This window comes from Silurus meridionalis, chromosome 23 (assembly GCF_014805685.1).
Source record: "Silurus meridionalis isolate SWU-2019-XX chromosome 23, ASM1480568v1, whole genome shotgun sequence".
In the NCBI taxonomy this organism is placed as follows: domain Eukaryota; kingdom Metazoa; phylum Chordata; class Actinopteri; order Siluriformes; family Siluridae; genus Silurus; species Silurus meridionalis.
The window spans coordinates 18,814,417-18,837,268 of record NC_060906.1 but is presented as its reverse complement, the minus strand read 5'-3'; the positions used below and the strand labels follow the sequence as shown (position 1 = coordinate 18,837,268).

Here is a 22,852-nt window from a genome sequence, read left to right as displayed (position 1 = left end):
TCTCTTTTTTCCCTTTCTCTTGGCTGTAAAACGTATATTAACTGGAAGCAGTGTACTTCTTTTTCATGAAGACTTCTCAAAAGCAGCAAAATATGAAGGAGAAGATGTGGTAGGCACATACGCTACATTCCATCTGGCTTGTTTGTTTGCTGCGGCACAAGTAGGGACATCTTGTTATACACAGTGAAACGGCACGGAGCTAATCAAACTCTGGCAAGTGATAACAGCGAAGGATCAAAAACATTTCCCAATGTATTAGTCAGAAAAACATGCTAGCACAAAATCAGTGCACAGGGTAACGATGATCCTGATTGGTCAGATGCTGAGGTAGCAATCCTGGCTGAAACCCCAAGTTTAAATGAATGAGTACATTCTAATATGATATTGTTTCTATAATAAGAGCTAATTTAGAATTATTTTTGGTCAGTAGTGTTTTCTGAAAGAATTAGCCTTTTAGAAAGCAATTTCTCCATTGGAGGAGGGTCTTCAACTTAAAAAAAAAAAAGCGTATAATTATTAGGTATATTAAAGTTTTACCAGGAGGGTCCATGACCGGGGATTCAGGTGGATCAGTAAGTGTTGTTTTCTCCTCTCCAGCCAAAGGCAAACTCTGCCCCCCATCAAACATTCCAAACACGGCTACTGAGTACTTCGTTCCTGCTCTGCGGACAAACCGGGAAACAATTTTTTAGCAAAATGAAGTGTAGTAAAGATTTTAAGCAAAAAACATTTTTCACCCTACCTGAGCTCTTCTAGGACAACTGTGTTGTCATATGGTCCCACAAGCAGCTCTCCGAGATTCACCTCGTTATCACTTGGGTGAAACGTGACTTTGTAGCCACGCACATCGCCAGGTGCTGGTTCCCAAGTCACACGAAAACTCGTTTTGGTCGGTTCAGAGGTCTGCAGGTTTCTTGGCGCTTTGTAAGGTGACACTGCACGCAAAACAGACCAACACAGACAGATATCTTAGTACATGTTTATGCTAAAAGGATGTATATGTACACCAGTTACATGAGAGAAGACACACAAAACATTTAAAACTTAACTTGAACTAACTTGAATTAATAGCAAATTGTCTTATCAATAGAAGTACAATTATTCACAAAGAGTTAATAGTTCTTTGCATAAACATCTCCATAAATGTTGAACACAGATATCATAGCCCTCAATTGTCCTCATAGCCCTCAGTATTTTGGAGGATCCCAGAGCATTGGGAAGTGTTTGTGGATTAAATTTTTTTTTATAATTATTATTGAACATAAAAGTTGCCATTATTAGCAACTCACTGCTGCTTGTTCCCTGGTGTTAATAAGTATAAAACTGGTGGATCTATTAAAAAATCTATTAAATTCAATAAAACTGGTTTATATTCATATGTGTTGACATTTGAGCTTCCCTGAACTTTTACATTAACTTTTTTCTTATATCAGCAGACATATTCTCTAAGGCAAACTGTTTAACAAAACACCAAAGTGCCTAGTATGGAACTGCTACGTCTAAATCAATGTGTCATTGTGCATTGCTAGCAAGAAGACTTTAATTTAAACTATCACCATTGATTCTCTTGTTGACTAAATGGGTGACAATAATAGGCATAGTGATTACTGTATAGTGAATGTGGTGGTCTGGGAAAACTTGCCAGATGCAAATGTTTTTAAATTATAGCACACAACCAAAAAATAATAATAATTCTGTTAAAATATAGATTCACATTCTCTTGCAAATATTATTATGTTTATCAAATCATTTTAGGAAATATGATGGTTTAAGGCAGTCCATCTATGTGCCAAAATGTCCATAATGATCCTGCATTACATTCAGAAATATCTTCACCTTTAAAGTTACTGTTAATGTATTTACTTCTAAAACTTTCATTTCCAAGGTGCTAAAACTTCAAGTATTCTGGGTCAGATTAATTAGATTACATCAGATTGAATACAGTGGTGGTCAAAAGTTTAAAAACTCTGAGTCTATTATACTTATTAAGACACATCCATGTTCCTTTTGTTTAGATGCAAAAAACTAGGTAAAAGGCACAAACATGCAAGAATTGGACAGTGTTTGAAAGAAAGAAGGACCTATGGACAGATGAGTCAAAATTTGAAATTTTTGTCTCTAACAGAAGAATTTATGTAAAATGCGGAACAGGAGAGAAAATGTTAGCAGACGGCTTCTCCCGCCTACAGACAAACATGGTGGTGGAAGCTTAATGGTTTGGGCTGTTTTCGGAGCAGGGAAGTTTGAAGACTTATTCCAGGTGAAAGGAATACTGAACCAATACTTCAACCCCATGCAGATCCATCAAGACTGTGTCTATATGGAACCAACTTTAGTACACAAGACAATGACCAGAAGCATACATCCAAGCTGTGTAAGCCTTAATGAGAGCGCAAACAGTCAGCTGTTTGCGCTCTAATTAAAGCTTACAGAGCTTGGATGTACGTGCTACAAGACTAGGTGGTCTAAAACTTTTGATAGGCACTGTATGTTAAAATATATAAATATGTGAATATCAGAGTGTATTATTGCATTACTTGTTATTTATTAAGATACAGATATCGGCTTTTGGGTTGGGGATTAAGAGAATTGTTTTACTCAATATACTATTCTAAAATAAAATTCACAAAAACTGTATTGGGAGTTGTTACTTAAAGTAAGTTTCTGTTTACTTAAGGTCTCTCTCTCACTCTCTCACACACACACACACACACACACACACACACACACAAATACTCTTAGCACACCCAAAACCACAAACATGCCCCCCTGTGACTCATGGGCTTTGAATTATAGGCCAACGTACGTGTGGTTCCTACTCCTTGCCTTGCTTTGCCTTCTCCGCGCCTGTAAATGGGGTGAACAGTGATGTCGTATGTGGTCTTGGGCTGCAGCTTCTTCAGCATGGTGGATGTCGTGTTGTATGGCACTTTCACAATTAGCTGTCTTCCACCATACTGGGGCGTATATGTAATTCTGTAGCTCAGCACCCGGCCTGGAGCCGCCTGCCATTTCACTCTCATTGTCCTCTCCGTCTCGTCAGACACGGTTAATTCCTTAGCAGCAGCTGAAGCTGTAGACAAAAACAGCATTACAATAAGAATAATAAAAGCTGAACAGTTTTAGCACATGCCTAAATCATTAGACAGCTTACAGTGTGTCACAGTATGTGTGTCAGAAACCACTGAAGTAATGTATTTTGCAAAACGCTACTGGAATGTTTGACTAATGGAACCATTTATACTAATCAAAGTACATCTCTAAAGACAAGTAAGATAACGCATTAGTGTAGTTTGAGTGGACATTTAGTTCTCAAACAAAGGTTGGGGAAAAGGAGTGTTTTGAACAGCGGAAAATATTAGGCTGGGCTTTCAAAAAAAGTTTTTGGAACGTTTCTTGTTTGGTTTGCGACATTTTCACTTCTGTATTATGTGGATCTCAATTCACCTTTGTGCACTCATGAAACAGTCCAGAGACAGCCGATGAATTAAGTCGGATTTAATGTTACAATAACATTCATCCGAACATGGTTCCTATTAAGAAATTATCCAGGGATGGCAGATGAACTAAACACATGAAAACCCACATCAACCTTCATGAAATTGCACATTACTCTTTTAAATTATGATAAGAATAAAATCATGCTCAAAATTTTTACTTTCTCTGAAGTATTTTCTGTGTGTCTGAGGCAGCTTTTGACTGTCATTTCCTGCTCAACAGAGCCAAAGACTATCTGTTCACTTTTATTTATTTATTGATATTATTTTTTGCCTATGCTCATCCAAATTTTTTGTGGTTCCAAGAAATGGCCGACTCCAAGACTTTTACTAGGAAGGCTTTTATGAACGGAAAGAATTGTGGCAATCCAATGTGCTGACTGACCTGAGCAAACCTTTGCATCCAAAACGCAAGTTCCATTTAAAATGCATATATTGCATAGGGACTCGTTGTTAAAAATAAATGGATTGAAGTGCCCAAAATGGTTCTAAGGTCAATACAAAACCACAAAAAATAAAACCCTTCCTCATGGCTCCTTGCATTATAAGCAAGTTTCCATTCCTCCACTGACTTTCCTTGCACATCCATGTGTAGACAGAGAAGGCATACAGTCTTTAACTAAGCGTGTCCAAGGCCTGTTAGAGCCTGTCTCTGACATACGGCACAAATTAGAGCCGCCAGTGCAAAGATGCATGGTTTTTTAAATGCTTTCACTTCATTGCCATGATGTTATCTTCCCCCCACCTTTCTCTCACAACCATCATCTCACTTTTTCCACTGAGGAAAAGCCAAGGAGACTCCAAGCCCCATTTATATATTTATATGACTGAATACCGCCATTTCTGCATGGTCTCAGCATAAAAGAATCTCTCTGTCTAACCTCAAAACCTCGATCTGATTATGACTTATCAGACCATGGGGTCAGGCTTTGCTGAGTTGTAAATAAATGTGGTTTTACCAGCAGTGATTTTCCCAAAAGAAGTTTCAAGCATGACCAGGTTAAATTTCTTCTAAGGAGAAGTTTAGTTAGTTCTGTATTGTCTTGGTGCATGGATTTGAGGTTCACAGAACCAAGGTTTGCAAAACAGAGCCAATAGAAATAATAGAAATGCTTTGTAAATGTAATTCAAGTACTACAAGAACTAGGCAAAGTTGATTGTGAATGTGAATTGTATTGTACATTCAGCATGACCTTATTTAAATTGACCCATATACATTACTAGTTGTCCATTTAACATCACTCCAATACAGTGTCTGACATCTTGTGTATGACTACAGTAATACTGATATTTATCATTTACAGCATTAATATATTTCCGACCAAAAATCATGACATCTCATAAAAACCTTGCAAAGACAACTTCTACATGTCTTGGAAATGTCTGGCATAATACCACACCTCAGTGCAAAATCCATGATCTGAATGTCACAGCAAGAAGTGGACACATTACTTAAATTAAATCCTTCAAAATTCATTGGCCTTAATTCCTTACTCTTAATTACAGGGTATTTTGGGTGGACAGAAAATTCCACTCTCTCCAATCTTAATACTTCAATCCAATATTTTAATTCAGTGGCATAACCAATTACTGTCTCTGTTGTCACACGATTACATAAAAAAAAAAAATTTTTTAAAACCACTTGATGCCCTTCAAGTTTCATTTTGGTTCAAATGTTACTCAAAAGGGATCTTCAAGATGTAGCTACAAAATACAAAATATTACTCAAAAGAATTTCAGTCAAAATAAACACAACGTACCATCAGTGGTCTCCTCTCCCACCAGAGGCTCGCCCTCCCCAATGCCGTAAGCAGCAAAAACAGACACTTGATACCGCGTTTCAGGGCTTAATCCCTCCAACAGAGTGCTTGTTACATCTCCAGGCACGGATTTCTCCCCTGATTCGTCACTAAACTGCGACATCCAGCGGACACGGTACTGCCTGACACGGCCTGGAGCGGCTGACCATGACACCATGAAGCTTGAATCAGTCACATCGCTAGTTATCAGGTCTCTGGGTGAGCCAAGTTCTGTGAAGAAAAGACACACAGCTTAGTAAAAATAAAAGTAAGGGATAATTGCAACAACTTGATATAATTGCAGCAACTTTCATTTTCTCAAAACCACATGGGTTCTCTGGGGAACTTCCAATTTATTTTTTTTATGAATTGGTAGAAGCAACTAATCGCTGGCTGCCAGTTTCCTCTCCCCACTGAGTACTAATGCAAAGAATATAAATGTGTCTGCAGGACCAAAGAAATTCACAGTTGGGGTTCAGACACACACAGGATGTAGCTTTCAAAGTAGCAATATATAATTGACTGTATTACCTCTATATTTATAGCCTCTAATGGTGCCAATTGTGTTGATAAAGTAAATGGCTTACATGCCAACAGAACTGTTTACCACAAAACAAAACTCTTTCCATTTTCCTTTAAAAAATCATATAAAGTATATGTTGCTATGGATATTAGCTGGAAATTAAGTTTGTTTTTTTGTGTGTATGGCCTGCAATCTAACATATTATCTCTAAAGCTAAAAATGCTTAGCTTTTACTATAATGCTAACGTTAGCTTGGACAGTTAAGTCTATAATAAATGCCAGTCTAGACTCCTGCCCCACTTTTACAGAATCATTTAGTATGTTGAAGCAGGAAATTAAGGTTAAATGGAGATTTTACTGCTACAATAAAGGTGGATTTTCTTTTGTACCAGTTTGAGGGTACAAAATAATTGGGTCTAGCTTTCCCAAAACCAATAAAAAACCTGGTTTGATTTAATACATTTATACCATCACAAAACATTCCTATTCTTCTGGGGGTGGTATTTTATTTATTCAAACCTCAGCAACCACAGCCTATGAGAACTCACTGAATAGTTTGATGAAAATCGAATTTATATGTGACTATAGTCTTCACACTCAGAAGATCGCTACTCAACTGAACATCTATGAGAGATTTTTGAGCTATGTCTTTTAAAAAAGAACTCCACCACCACTGCTAGTTGCGGTTAAATACTTAGGCAAATGGTGTCCATTCGCCCATTGCAGCTCTAAGGATCGGTCAAATCTAAACCTCAGGTTTAGAAAAGTGTTCTGACTGTGTGTGAAGTGCTAAACCTTAATTTACATACACACATACTAAATATACATACTAAATACAAGCTTTTTATATGTCAGTTTTATATGCTGATTTCTACATTATCTCATCTCAGTTCACAAAATCTAAAAGTTCTAATAGTACTCATATTAAACTAACTAACTGAATGGCTTCTAGGTTCTGGATCTCAAAGGAAAAGTTACTAACTGAAGAGAAATGACCTATCATCAGGTTAACAGTAACACATCTACTGTTACACAAAAATACATAGAAAAGTAAAGCAGGGCTTTTGTTTCAAGACTGATAAAAGCATTAGATTTACTCAAAGCTTTGCTCAATTTCATAGATCTATGAGTAAGCTCTGTCTGATTTCAGACTAAATCTTTCCAACAGCTACGCCAAAAATAATCTATCACATGCAGTATTCCCATTAAGCATTCCGTTTCAGTTCTGGCACTCTTTTCATTTCCTTAGTTTTACTGCACATGTGCAGCAAAAGAAATGTCTTCAGAATATTGTCTGCTGGCTGCCACCTTACCACCTCTGTTTTTAAAAGCTTTAGGAGCATGGGTTTCAGGTATGGAAGGGATTGGGTCGCCTCAGACATCACACATACAATTTGCCATGAGCAATTCCTGCCAGCAAATCCACAACCTGTTTTTTCCATACTAAATCTATGGCACATGCTAGAATATATGGAATTTTTCCCCTTTTTGTGCCTGTTTTTTTCCTTTCTTTTTTTTTTGTCATTACATAACCATGTACAAAAAGCCATTACTTTTTAATCTTTTTAAAGAATGGGTTTAAAATAATAATAATTCTAAGATGGACAGCTTATAACCTAATTAATGGCTAAATAAATAACTACTTAACTTACCCAGAGCAACTAATGTTTATTCCATTCATGCAGTTGAGCAGTTATGAGGGGCCTTGCTCAGGGGCCCAGAGGTGGCAGCATGGTGTGGCTCACAATGTTTGGATCCAAAGTCCTAATTCACCATCCTAAAGTGTAAATATAACACTATCTTCCTCAAAGTCTACAAATATGGCCAGTAATTATATTTACCCTGATTAGAAACCAAATTTCAATGGGTTTTGGGTTCTGCTTCACAAAGAAAAGTTACCATTGGGTCCCAACTTGTGAACAATATAGACAACATTAGTGTGGATTACAAGAGTGGAAATATGCTTATTACATGACCCCATTAGAAAAGTATTACAGAGAGGTATTAGCTTCCATGGAATTACAATCAGAGCTGACAATAGATCCTTAAAGACCTACTTTGTGTCTGTAATAAATGTCATAGAAAAGCTATGTTGTCTTAACGTAATCCCCTCTTAAATGACCTTTAGAGTGGGTAATGGCTGAAAAGGCACGCAGTATTGAATTTAATAACCTCCCCGGGGTCATGGGCCTGTAAAGCAGGGCCAGAGCCGAACACTTGATGTGCTTTTTCCACGTCAGGGAGGGCAGGGTCATCCTCGGTTGACAGTTCCCAGGTGCTGCACCTTGTCAGTAAACTGCGAATAGAAAACCTTACTTTTGGCTCTCTCCACACAAACTGAATAAGATTGATTTTATTTCCATATGTCCTCTTTGTCTATGTTTTTTTACCCTCATTCATCTCTATTTTGCTGCTTAAAAATGTGCATCTCAAATTCATGTGAATTTCCAAGTTTTTGAATTAACCTCTTCTTCCACATATTTTGAAACATTTCACATGTATGAGGTCAAATGTAGAGAGTCCTACTAAGATCAAAAATGCCTTATGATAAGCTTTGCAACTTACATTATAAAAATAAAATATATTAATTTGAAGTAGCATTAATCAAAGAGGCACAGAAATACATTTAGAATAAATAAAATACCCTTGAAGGCCAAGATCAGCTTTGTATATATAATAAATGTCATAGAAAAATTATGCTCTCATAGGAATCTCCCTGAGGTAATCCTCCTAACTGAGCTGTCGGAACAACTCTCCATATGCTGAAAACTGAATGCCTGGTGGTCTTCTTTGGGAAATTATGTATTACAATAGATGCCTATATTGTGAAAATTTTACGCTTAGGTTATATAATTGCAACATTTGATTGAACCAATCTACAATCTTACTTTCATAAATGAGATTAAAAAATTTTATGTCTTGGTAATGAGAGGGGTCAGAAGAGCATGGCCTTCCAGGAAAGGCATACAGAAAGGCCATGGTAAGTCATATATCACTTTTAGCAACCATGGTTAGCAGAAAAGCAAACCAGAAACCACAAAACATTGAAACCTTGAGCAGAAGCAGAAATCTTCATAGGCTTTCACTCTAAAACTACAGTGCCTTTGGCCACAGGTTCACCAAAACCAGACAGAACATTTTTATTTAGTATTTTTCCTCTCCACCCTTTACAATTAATTTTGCATTATTATGCAACTCATTGTTTCTTTTTTTTTTGCTTGGAATCCTGAGCTGACTTAGTCATAAGCATCTAAGTGTGCTGTGCATTTTGGCTATGATTTGCCAAATTTATCAAGGTAAAAAAGCTAGAGTTTCCACCAAAAGGACAAAGAGATACAGAGAATGCCAAGATTGGAGACCTCTCTGCAGACCCGTTTCAGCCTACAAATCCCCCATGTGGCTGATGCTGTTGACAGGCCTGTTCACGCCCTTATCAGTCATCTCCATACCCTATCAAGGTCAAAATTATCCTTCTATTAACCAAAAAACTCAGATGTACTGGAATATGTCGGAGTGTCTGTTTCTTTTCCCCCTTCTGGAAGTTAGACATTAAAATGTCCTCAAAAGACTGCAATTCTTGGATAAAGGAAAGTACTGAAGGTTGCTGAAATGGCCATTATTTTATAATTAGAAGTGGAGACCTGGAATATGTGGTTTGTTTTTTTTTCCCTTCTTTTGGAAATCAAGCATAGAGAAATCTGAACAACGTTCTTTTTGATTGGCTCTTTTGCTGAGTTCCAGAAGTTTCCTGCTCAATGATTAGAGCAAGTATGTGTAAAATCGCAGCTCTTGGATGGAAGAAGGTAACAAAGGTGCTCCTTAAACTGCTACTAAATTCAAATTGTTTTTAAAGTACTTAAGGATTTGTGGAATATTTTAACACTGCATTCTTTATGCATCAGAAGCTGATCATTCATTTTAGAGGAAAGAAAAATATGAAGAAATGAATGAAGTGCAAGCCATGCATTTGTTTTTGTTCCCTAATTATCAATACTTATGAGTACATAACATAGATTTTACTCCTGTTCTTTAATGTCTGATGCCAAATATTTAATAAAATGTTTCATTGCACATCTAATACATTCACATTTACTTTTATTGACTTTCTTTTCTTGATGGAACAGGTCATGGAATGTATGTGAAACTTAAGCTTCCTTGCTCCCACACATATATGAAATTCAGGAGTATGTTAGGGCCTCTATATTATTTCTTTCCTCACTGGAAGGTTTGTTTAAAAATGTCTTAATGTCAGAAAAAAATCTTTTTGTGATTGTAATATTATAAACTTGTAGTGTGGAGTAATGGAGTGTTGGTAATTCAATTTATGTGTCCACAATTGCATGTTAGGCACGCAAAAAGCTTAAAAACAGCAAACATTGCTAATATGGCTTTTCTACTTGATTTTTGCTCCAGCAAATTTGTGTTTATTGAATTGTGCAAGCAATCTATGAGATCAGAGATCTTGGATGTAAGGCACAGGATGTCTTGCTTAAAAACCTACTATTATCAACATAGCTAGAAAATGCTGGACCACGTTGGAGCCTTTAATTTTTCACTGCTAGAACTTATGCATGAAACAGTCTCTAAAACCTTCTTTAAATGTTTTACTTGATAGTTCCAGCAGCTGCATGTTAAGTGGATTATGTAAGCAGCTGTGAGATCACAGCTCGGTCAGTTCAGCACTGAAACTTTCTCTGTTTGTCAATGGATGGATGGAAGAAGTAACATAACAATATATCATAATCAAAAGAGCTTTGGTTGCTGAATTGGCCAAATCCTTTCCATATGGCCCAAGGAACCGAAGGCAGGAAGAAAATCAGACTGTCCAATTACGTCAGAAATGGACCCACCAGCCAAACTTTCAGGACAGAGCTGCTGCATTCCAGGCAAGTCCATACAAGGTCCAACACAGCAGGAGAAAGTGACTCATAACCATAGCCCATCCCCCTAGCTACCACTACTAGCACCACACACGCAATTCTCTCTTGGTCAGACCAAATTCCAACCAAGCCAGAGTTCAGTCATTGGGTGCAGCACAAGCTAGGGTAATAAGTGCAAGTTCTTGGTGGTGCTTGATGTCTTTCTGCTTTCAGTACATTTCCCAATGCTCCACCCATCCCTGAATGAAAGAAGAGCTGGTTGTTGTGTACCTTCTAGCCTAAGAAGGTATTTACCTACATAAAAGCCATTTTTATCATAAAAAAAGTACTACTATACTATTTTCAATGGGTGTTTTTTTACTTCCATGTGGTATAGGAGTGGGCAGTAAGATATAGTTCACAGGGCAAATAAAGTCTGAAAGCACTAAGCAAAATACAAGAGCATTACACTGAAAATTAGTTGCATGTGGAGCACTGTAAAATGCTTTATCTGTGTTTATTCAATCATCATCTTCAGTAAGTGTCATGTCATATTCTGGTCAGAGTTGCAGTCTTTTTTATTTGCTGTGATTGTTTCTATTTGGGCAATAAAATAACTGGAATGATACAAATGATAATTACTCTTGAAATGTGTGAAACAGGTCAAAACTTTAAATGGTTTTCTCTGTGGGCTTTTATACTTTACTTTCAGCAATAATTCTGATGCTATAATACTGTATATCAGATATGTTATTTTGACTCAAATTCAAGAATATGTTGGAAATGTGGTGAGGTATTTTTCTCCACTATCTTCTTTTCGGGAGGTCTAATAGTCAGTAAAATGTGTAAACAGACCATATCAATGTCAACTGAACTAAATACCTACAATTCCTCAATGCCTTGGTTCACTTGGTTTACCCAAGTAGATGTTTGCTTCTGCCTGATATATTGTGCAGGCCCAGGAGCTATATTTTGTTAGCATCCAACACATCAACCCCCAAGAGCATTTAGATGGCCTCCATGACACTTTCAAATGGCTATGCTTAATCTACTCTATTTCATCCCATAAAGTCAGATTTCACCTCAATCTGAAGCATGATCTATAATCAGCAATTATTTTTTTAAAGAAAACAAAACAACACTTAGGGATATCTACTCACCCTCATAAGTGGTGCCAGTGCCCTCCAACGGTTGGCCAAGACCAGAGGAGTAACGAGCTCGGACAGTAATCTGATACTCTGTGCCAGACTGCAAGTTTTTGAGCATAGTTGATGGTGTTTTTACTGAAAATTCTTTTGTCTCTCCACCCTCAGTTGGCTGATAGGACACGACATACTGCTGCACCCGACCAGGCGCTGGCTCCCACTCCACTTGCATTGACGATATTCCCTCATCAAAAACCCGCAGGTTTCGTGGAGAGCCAAGCTCTATAGGAACACAGCATGAGTGACTTGTTAGGTCAAAGGAGATGCTGGAGGATCTATAAAGCTAGCATTAACAAAAACTACATTTCAATTCAATAATTTGAAGCATGATCTAGCTATCACAATCTGTGAATCGTCATTTGTCGAACTAAATGCAACAGTGATAAACGAATAAAATGCGTTTATAATCACATAAAATGTCTCCGTAAATCTCCTTTTTCAAGTGTTTCGTCATGACAAAATAAAGTGGTAAGGAAGACATTTTTCTCTCATATCACTTAATGGAGAAACTCTGCACTTTATAAAATGTTGGAGTTTAAGAAAATCCCATTGCATAAGATCCGTCTTCTGCCATAACAGGCCCTAAAAATCACAGCTGCATTACTCAGAGCAGCCAGATAGGAGCAGCTGGAACATACAAAGGCGCTAACCGCATTGAGCAATGATAACAAGTGTCTGGAATTCCACTGCTTTGGCAAATGGAAATCAGTTTGTTTATTTCCATTAGCCTCCCCCCTAGTAGATGGTTGTTGCATTAGCAAGCAGGCTCATCTCCTGGGTAACGTTCCATCCTCTATAACCTCCCACAGAGGAAACAAAAAACTGTGGGGGGGGTGTGTGTGCATGTGGGTGGGTGCGTGTGTGTAGGTCTTGATTGCAGATTTCCACAGGGAAAGCCCTGTTGCTTAATAACAAGTGTGGGATTGGAATCTTTTAAATGGCAGGATGTCAAACATTAGAAAAATTTAATGAGCGGAAGGAAAATATGCATCATAAAAATTCGATATGCCTCTTTATTAATGAAACTCACCCTCTTTAGTTGTGCCATCAATTTGTCTTTGCTCCCCGACACCTGATGAGTACTCTGCTGCCACGCTCACTCTGTAAGTGGTGAGTGGGAGAAGTTGTTGGAGGATGATATTGGTCTCAGGGCCCTGTGTAAAGGTCTCCATTGTGGCACTGTCACCTCTGACTGGAACATAGGTCAGCCTGTATCTCACCACAGCTCCTGGAGCCGGAGTCCATGACACACGGAAACTCTCGGTGGTCTCCTCAGAAACACGGAGGTTGCGTACAGTTCCTTGCTCTGCAGCAAAACAGGAGTCTTTATAATTGATGTTTTACAACTAATAATTTTTCTACTATTCCTCACTGTAAGTCTGAAAATAGTGACTTTACAGACAATAATACATGGGATGTTGTATGAAAAAAGTAACAACTTTTGTATTTAATTTTGACAAATATTTAGTAGGAGTTGTTTCTTAAATATTTAAAAAAACATTAATAGTAGAAAAACTAGCTGTTTTGAAGAATGCTCCTTCTATCTATTCTAACAATCCCATTTTTAAACTTCCGTGTAACAAATTAGACATGCGAAAGAGAGGAACTAACCTTCCAATGTAGTCTCAAAGTCAGTGAGAGGTATACTGTCTCCTTTGTCATATTGGGCTAAAACATTGACTTCATATTTGGTAAGGGGTGTGAGGTGGACCAACATAGCAGTGGTGGTATCTCCTGGTACTGAGACGGAGACATAATCTGCATTAGGATCTGCAGCTGGTTTGTACTTGACTAGGTAGGACTCGACATCTGTAGCATCACAGGCCCACGTGGTCCGGAAACTTCTGGAGCTTATTTCGGAAAATCTCAGGGACTTAGGTGATACCAAACCTGCAACGTAATCACAATTAATTAATAAAGCTTATTTAAGTGTGTCAATCATCCTAACCTAACCTTTCACTCAACCTATTTATTTCTTATCTATTATATAACTATTGGAGAAGATCATGCCAAAGGTTTACATGCAAATTCATTTGGGGCTTGCAGTGCAGACATCGTGGCTAAGATTTTTCACAATGAACTGCAACCATTTGTTTTTACATATGTGAGCCACATGTTCATCAGATCAAAAACAATTAAAAAAAAGGCAAATGAGGCTCATTTTGAAATCCTTGTCATAATTGTAAGCATATGTGTAAATTATTTCTGCTGCTGTTAATTTAAGATTAAAATTACGTTACAGGGGTAATTTCAGCAGTCAAGTCACATACTGTACATTTGCTGAATGGAAGTTTTGTTCAGCAAAATATAATTATTGTCAAAGGATTGTAAAATGGAAATGTTTATCAATAATAATGATAATAATATGTTGATGATTCACATCAGTCATACAATATCTGAAACCTTTTTTTTTTTTTTTAAATAAAGGCAGATGCTGAAAAATTCAGAAAAAGCATAATAATTGGTCAGTGTAAAGGTCAATGCTTCACAGATATACTTCCACTAAATAAAATCACCACTCTGCTTCACTACATAACTTACATATATAGTAGTTTTTGGGTTTACACAGAAAGTCTTCGATTTTGATAGTTAATCATAAACATACACATACGCCAAATAGCTGGCTATCCATCTTTGATGGATCAACAGAATTCATTATCCACACATGCTTTCTTTGCATACCTCAGTTATTACATTTACCAAATATCCATTTGAAACCAAAATATTTTATAAGGACCACTCACTTTTCTGTTTGATATTTAGAAGTTCCTGCTCAATGCGCAAGCAAATGGATTGGGTCAGTTCTTTGGAGATCCTCTCGAACGCATCAAAGTCCTCCACAGTGTACACATGGGTTTCTGCAGGCAGATTTGCAATGGCTTCCAGCTCTGACCTCACGGCATCTTTCACTCCAACAGCAAAGATTTCCACATCGCTGTTCCTAAGCCTTGTTGCAGGATCTTTAAAGGCATCCGAAGACTTGCCATCCGTGATGAGGATCGTCACGCGAGGTACATTAGCACGAGCACCTCGATTGGAAATGAAGATCTTCTCTCTAACATAGGTCATGGCTTTGCCAGTATTAGTGGAACCTCCCCTGTATGGAAAGCTTTTCACCGCTTTAATCACTGAATCCAGATTGTGGTGTGTGTTCAGGTAAAACTCAGTGTGTGGATCCCTGCTGTACTGCACAAGACTGATTTGGACCTTTTGTGGACCAATGTCAAAGGAATTGACCAGGTACTCCAGAAAAGCTCTCACTTTTGCAAAGTTTGCCAACCCTATACTGTACGACCCATCGACCAGAAGGACAACATCAGCCTGAACATCCCTTCCAAGGGAACATTCTAGAAGGAAAATGTTAATCAGTTTAGTGCATTAATGGTATTTTGTTTGGAACAATACCATCTTGAAAGGTTCATTTGGAACCAAACAGACCATAATAGTCAGCTCATGGAAAATAATGACAACTTAATTTTCCTATTTACCCAGTGATATTTTGAGAGGTTCGGTCTTCTGCATGGTAATGACTGGCTCACTGGGTGTTAATCCTTTCAGGGCGAATAAGCTAATTTCATACTCAGTGTCTGGAGAAAGGTCCCTCACATTCACACTGGTCTGAGTGGAACTGACGTAAAGCTCCTGCCTCTTGCTTCCTGCCATCATAGGCACCATCTGTATTTTATAGCCAGTTACTTCACCCACAGAGGCATCCCACGTCATCCTCATTGATTTGGATGCCACCTCCTTGACCTGCAGGTTTGAGGCGGGTTCGACCACTACAACGAGATGCAAGTATCCATTCAGAGTCTATACATAACATGCATGTACTAAGCAAAATATCATTAATGTCCTTTAGGTAAGAAGTATAAAATGTTTAGCCAGAACATATTTGTGTGGAATGCTAATATTTCATAGCAAAAAAACAGACTTGAATAGTTTTTTCTAGTGTGTGCATTTGTGAGCACCGTGGTCAGTTCAGGCCAGTGTAAGTCAACATTTACTGTATATGATAATATACTGTATATTACATACATGGTTAAAAATATAACCTTAATCACTTGTTTACATGCTTTTTTGGTTGCTGTTTTTACCTTCCTCGCCACTAGCCAATGAGTTCACCTGGTCCTCGACTCCAGAACACACTTGTGCAATGAGCTCTTTCTGCACGGTCTTAATCAACTCAAAGCTAGACACGGTATGCACGTGAGTGCTATATGGTGTGGATGCCATTTGTTTCAGCTCCTCTTCCTCTGCCTCGTTGATGCCTGATTTGCAGAGAAAATAAAGTTTATTAATCTAAAGGATTGCACAAAATCTAAAATCTTGTTTTCTGCTTTAAAATCAACACCTGCAAATGCTAAATGTCTTGTAAAAGATGAAAGCTGCATGTGAAATCAATTAAAAGCATTCTGTAAAAATGCCTCACACCAGCTATGCACTAGAAACATGTGAAAAGCAGCAGACGCTTATCGTGTCCCCACTTTTAAAGCAATCCAGCTGGATTAACAGTGATTTTTTTTAAAATAAGGAGTTGGAGGTCAGGTCAGTGGAAAACATTTAAAAGCAGCTTATTTTTCCTCCACGAGTAGGAAACTATGATAGTGCCAAAGACAGCGTCTGCAAAACCCATCTGATTAGACCTTGACTCCTTGAAAGCTTTTTTTTTTTCACCATCTGCTGCAGATTGACTAAAGGGTGAGTCTGAAAAGGGCACCAATCCCTCCGCCCCAGCTCTGAAACTTTATACCGGGAAAATATAGTATTTCATGTTTGAGAGACAGCTCGAGACTCCCACCTACCCAGGGTGAAGACCTCGACGCCGTTGTTTCTAAGTTTTTTAGCAAAGTCTCTAACAGAGTCTCGCGATCGCCCCCCTGTGATGACAACAGCCACTCTGGGAAATCCATTTCTGGCACCAGCGCTTTCGGTGAAAACGTTTTTCGACAGGTAGTCCAAGGCACCACCTGCATAATGGCAGCGAGAAAAATACAATTAAGCATTCACTTTGCATGAAATTCCTTTTAAAATCCACTTTTTTTCACTTCCATGTGATTATTTATGACATGTCAGAAAAAAGAACTCAAATTGTTGTAACAGACATATTGGTGGTTCGTGAGTGGATTTTGGAATCGAGCGCTTGAGTGTTTGGCTGGGAGTATTCTGACATCCGCATAAGCAGCACAGTGCTGAATGAACTTTGCACTATGCATGCTGTATGTGTGTAAATATATCCAGGTTGAAAATGTGTGATCAAGTCAAATGAATCCTTTTAGATACATTTAGGTTTCAATGCATTTACAAGCAGTTTCTCAAACCCATGATATAGGCACACATTATATATATCACACAGTAATATATATATATATATATATATATATATATATATATATATATATATATATATATATATATATATATATATATATATATACATATATATATATATATATATATATATATATATATATATATATATATATATATATATATATATATATATATATATATGTATATATAAGGATTCATATATACAGAACCATGTAAACAGCATTATTAAGATCTGCCAAGAACACAAAATGACAAAAGCAATCAATGCACAATCTATCTTGTCTAAACCTGATGAGCAAATTGTATCTCTCTCACACAAAGAAAGGTGGGATGCTTCTGTAGTAGTCGATTCCTATGGCGTGGTTTAAGCTTTTTATTTCTTCCAAGAACAAACTTATGAACTAGAACTCAAACATACACATCCTGACAGCTAGACTTAGTTGTGTCTTCTCTGACATGGTTATAATGAACATTATCTATGGATAGTGGGCTAAATGCTAGTACTCGCAGCATGTAGTGTTCCCCTGTTGTCCCTCCGACATTTTATTCCACATTTGTCTCAAATAGAGTGTTGGTGTATGGGACAGGTTTTTTATTTTTTTATTTAATGTGCTCTTAATCTTTTTTAAACCTGCCAACAATATTTAATTTGTTCTCTTTCCTAAAACAGCCCCTTATCCCCACTCCCATATCACATAAAAGGAAAAATCTTCCGTTCACGCCACTATTTATTTTCCATCCCTTGGGTTTCCAGTGTCCTTTCTTTCAAGTACTGCACTATTTCAAGTACTGCCTATTTAATATATCGTTAATATGTCCAACAATTTATTCACATTTAATTACATTCCTTCCCTGGAAAAATTCTTAAAAACTTGAAAGCATTCATTTTAATAAAAAGAAGGAAAAGGAGGAAGAGGAGGAAGTTTTGTTTTCATCTCTTAAAAATTAAATAAAATATACCTTTTTTTATCAAACAGATCAACAACCAAAATATTATCTTTTATTTCTAGCTACCTGACTCAAAGCTGAATTCAACTGGGTTGTGTTGTTAGTTATTTATACCTGTCATGATGTCTCCTCCTTTGTAGTGCATGTTGTTGATGGCACGGAGAAGATCAGGCCGTCTCAGATACTGATTTAGTGTAAATTCAGTCCTTGCATCTGTGCTATACTGAACCACAGCCACTCTGCTCTTGTCCTCTGCAATGTCAAAAGCTCCAGCCATAGCCGATACGAAGCTTCGGACATGCTTGAAATTCTCCTGCCCTACATTCCAGGAACCATCCACCAGGAAGACCAGATCTGCAACTGCTGAGCATTCTGGGGCAAAAAAGGCAATAGGTTTATAGGATTAAAACCAAAACACTGTATAAATTCACACTACCGCTATTTTAAACATTACACTTTATAAGCATTTCTGTCATGTAATTTGTAGAATTAGAGGTTAAAAAAGGCCACTGAATATTCACTAAAACTTAATACTGGTCAAATAGGGACTATATATTAAACTTTTTAAAAATTGAAAAAGGTTGTTTTATAGGGGTCACCATAAAGCAAACACATTTGTTGTTATCTATTCCAGTTAATGACGATCAAATAATGGTGCCAAAAAGCTTTTCAGGCCCACAGTGCCTTATGGGGCTACTACAAGAAATCTATTACTTCTTTTGTTTCTATTATAAACTGTACAGCACTCAGATGATGAATACATACGTCACTTCAATGCAATGCAGTAATTCAGTAAAAGAGTAATTGTTCCTGAACTTCGCTGACCTCACTGCCAGCTACTCCACCTAATAGCATTCGACATATGTTAAAGATGTCTTCAGCATTTAATCAGTGTGCTGCATTAAGTTGCCTAATCGGCTGTAGAGGGAACTCTTTACCCATGCTCAAGGCAGAAAAAATTATTAACCTTCTGCTTAAGGAGGAGAAGGCCATGAGGCTCTTGTAAAGTGAGCCGTTGCAATGCTTTCCGCTTCTCTCAGCGTTTTTATGGTCTTGTTTTAATCAGCTAAGGTAAGAGAGTCCACATTTAACTCAAGAGGAATAAGCACTCACTGACTCACACAATGGCAACCTCACTTTTTTACAGCTGTGTAACAAGCTCAACGTTTTCAGTCATAAAATAAAACACAATGCTGCTTTTATAAAAAAAATATATATATAACTTAAGACAATGAATGAGTGAGAGTAAAAAACTCTGCGATTTACTTACTGACTGAATCTGAAACTTGTGGTCTTCTTGGACCTCCTTCAGACCCCTTTGATTGAACTAGAGAAATAAAATGTAAATTATACCTTTAAAAAAAAGGAAACATAAAGGGCTCAACACAGAATGGTTTATCAGCAATTGACTTACTTGTTATCTGACCGGAGAGGGGTATACTCTCTTGTGATCCAGTATATGCAGATATCGAAACTTCATATTCTACATCAGTGGTTAAGTCTTTGATCGAGGTCTTTTTCGCAGAGGCAGGAAGTGTAAACTCTTTCACAGGCTCGTCTATAGTGAGGAAAGAGCAAAGAAAGTGCATAGACTTCTAAAAGCTTGTGCAAATTGCAAACCTGGGAAGTGGGCCATTTATTATGTATATTACTATACAACTACTAATACACAATCCTGGTTTCCTTTTTTTTTTAAGTATTCTGTCCTATTGTACCCTATATATTCAATTAATTAATTGTTTAGGTATACATTTGTTAGAAAGTGAAATACATTTGAAGTTCAGATCTAAGAGTTAGGGTCTTGCTAGCAGTACTTAGATTTTAACAATGCAACCACTTTTCTACAGGATGTATATTAAAAATGTAATAGACCCATAATCAACCTGAGGGGCAAAATCAACATAAAGCTATAAAAGCTCAATTATGAAAGATATATAGGCTCATAAATTATACTACCTACCTGTACCTGATGACACTTGTATTCTGAAGCCCTCTATTCTTGACCGGGGCAATTTCCATGTCATTTCTACTGTGTGCTCATTTAATATTTTAAATCTCAAATCTGATGGTGGCATCACTGCAAAAAGATGGAGTAGATCAAGTCAATGCCAAAAGAGATTTTGTTTAATAATTTTATACAGTCAAAGGAACACATAGCAAGTGCACGGACGGGACCCCAACGATCAACACTTCATGTCTGAAGTTAGCATGTTCATTGTTGGGGAAGGAGGAGTGACGGCAACACAAGAGAGATAACGCCATTTTAAAATAAAATGACATCTGTTTGAGCAGTCTGGATGAAGGACTGCAGACTGCTCAAGCAAAAAACACAGCAAACAAAAAAAAAAAAAGGTGATCCACAGAGACCGGTAGAGTGCCAGATTTTTTTACATGCGGTCAGAGCAGTCAGTCCAACACAGCTGGACTCACAGTGTGGTGAACTGCTGAAGAACGTTCTCCAAAGAAATATATTTCAAATATTGATTGTACAATGGAAAAATGTCATATCATAGGGAAAATGTACAAAAAAACACATCTTATTCTATACTTCATACAGACTTGGTTAGAATGACAATCCATTGCAAACCTCTTAAAAGAATACACAGTGTCACTGGTGACGCATGTGTACATTCTTTTCGAAATTTACTTAAATAAGAAGATGCGAGTTGACTTGCACACACTTAAAATAAGACAAACAGAAAACAAACAACAAAAAGAAATTGGGGTTGGTCACATTGGGCAGACTGATGTCACATCTGCCCAATGCACATGTACATGAAAAGTTGTAGCCTACAACTTGAAACCTCCATGTACAAGACGAACTTCAGGGAGAGGATATATTTAGAAATATTTTAAATCGATATCCTTTGACTGTGTGATGTGTGATGTGTAATTCAGGTGTTTTCTATGAGGTACATTTGGCAGCTGGAACAATGTGTGAGATATGTGTATGTTAAGGATATCTAAATAAAATATTTTGTGAAGCAATAGCTCTGATCAGGCAGACCAGAGCCAAAGCTTGACCAGGGCAGGGACGTTAAAAATAAGATCCACCAACCTGGTTGACCAATTCAACTTTGATGATGGCTTCCATTTCTGATCCCATTTGGGCCCGACCCAATCCTAACATATGCTGGTCATTAAAACAGTCACACTTCCCAATGGCCCACCACATAAACTAGACATCTTATTATTAAATATCTGGATATATTTACAGAGAGGTAACATATTTAAGTAAAAATCTGAGGAAATAAGTGAAGAAACAAAACATAGTTTGATCCAGGTTTTCTCTTTATACAAAGTTCTTCTGACCGATCACCTTTATCCCCTGATGATACATGTCTATCCACAAGCAAGTGGTCTCTTCCAACAGTGGTGGACAGTAACAAAAAGAAATATGTAATTCGTTAATATTCTGAAGTAGCTTTAGAGCCTTTTCACATAAACTAAGATAAAGTCTTGTGACAAAAATGATAATAGGATGTTATAGCCATGATCAATCATAGTACTTTGGATAATAAGTACATTTGAAGGCAAATACTTTGGTACTTTTACTCAAGTCAATGTATAAAGGAAGCACTTTTAGTTTCAGTAATATTTTACCTAATATTTGACATGTATGGCATATGAGGGGCATATTTGCTGAGTGAATGAAAATTTTATTTAAATTATATGATATGGGAAATTCAGGATTTAAAACAATGAGGGAAGAACAGAAATAAATGCTGTTCACAGCATACACTTCCAGAGAATCGGTGTCAACACTGTTCTGTGGCTGAACCTACTCGTCCTGTTTAATCAAAAATCTGTCAAAATATATGAAAAATGATATCCCATTAACTATAGTTAAAAAAAAGAATCAATCATGCAGACATGTTTCCGTCTTTCTAATTGAAAAGATTGCAATCATGAAATTTAATATGGGCTTCTCATCGATCATCATCTGAATCTTTCAATAATCAATGGCATAATTGAAAATAAAGATATAAAACATTATTTCCAGCACAAGAAAATAAAAAGTCATTCACAGTGTCACCGACATGCTGATGCCAGACTTTACTGCTTAATAACACAGAGCTTTTTCTCTTTATTTGAGAATAAAAAAAAAATAAACCACTTTTTTTTTTTTTTTTCATAAATATATTTTTGTATTTTTGCTCTATTAAATTGGGTGGACATGAAGTTGAAAGTAGTATAAATATTCCATTAGGTTTTCCGCTGTACACCCGCAGTGGCACACTTTGTACTTTTACGCTTGCCGATGATGATGAAGTCCAGTCATTGTTTTTCTGCTCTTTGGATGACTCTGAAAATGTTCCACCAGCAGTGAAAGAGTTGAAAGAGTGAAAGTCTTAGATGGACTTTTAGTGATGATGCAGCATTCATCTGCTGCTTATGGTGATTCTTGGCTGCTTTTTTTATTTCTATGTTTGTATTTTATAATGTAGTCTTATTTACGATCACTATAACTAAATTTTTATCCTTATTCTAATCCAAGTTCCTGGATTTTACTTGCAGGCCATATTCATATATGAGCTTGAAGTAATCGGTCCAGGATCTTGAACTTCATCTAACAAGTATCGTTCACAGCATTAATATAAGGGAACAAGTCATACTACATATTACTGTTTTTTGATAGTGAGCATCTTCCCTATTTAATTATAAAACTTCAACTAATAAGTTGTAAGAC

General features: G+C 37.0%; 1 protein-coding gene across 1 annotated transcript in view; it reads right to left on the bottom strand.

Annotated features, from left to right (window-relative positions):
* The window catches only part of col12a1b (collagen, type XII, alpha 1b), a 75,169-nt gene that overhangs the window by 49,784 nt on the left and 2,533 nt on the right, over positions 1-22,852 (bottom strand). The window contains 15 exon segments of the mRNA XM_046835739.1: positions 538-662; positions 743-935; positions 2,807-3,073; positions 5,258-5,527; positions 11,839-12,105; positions 12,914-13,189; positions 13,495-13,773; positions 14,628-15,230; positions 15,372-15,662; positions 15,978-16,151; positions 16,686-16,850; positions 18,277-18,534; positions 19,433-19,489; positions 19,577-19,720; positions 20,123-20,239. Of these exon segments, the coding sequence (XP_046691695.1) occupies positions 538-662; positions 743-935; positions 2,807-3,073; positions 5,258-5,527; positions 11,839-12,105; positions 12,914-13,189; positions 13,495-13,773; positions 14,628-15,230; positions 15,372-15,662; positions 15,978-16,151; positions 16,686-16,850; positions 18,277-18,534; positions 19,433-19,489; positions 19,577-19,720; positions 20,123-20,239 (3,486 nt within the window).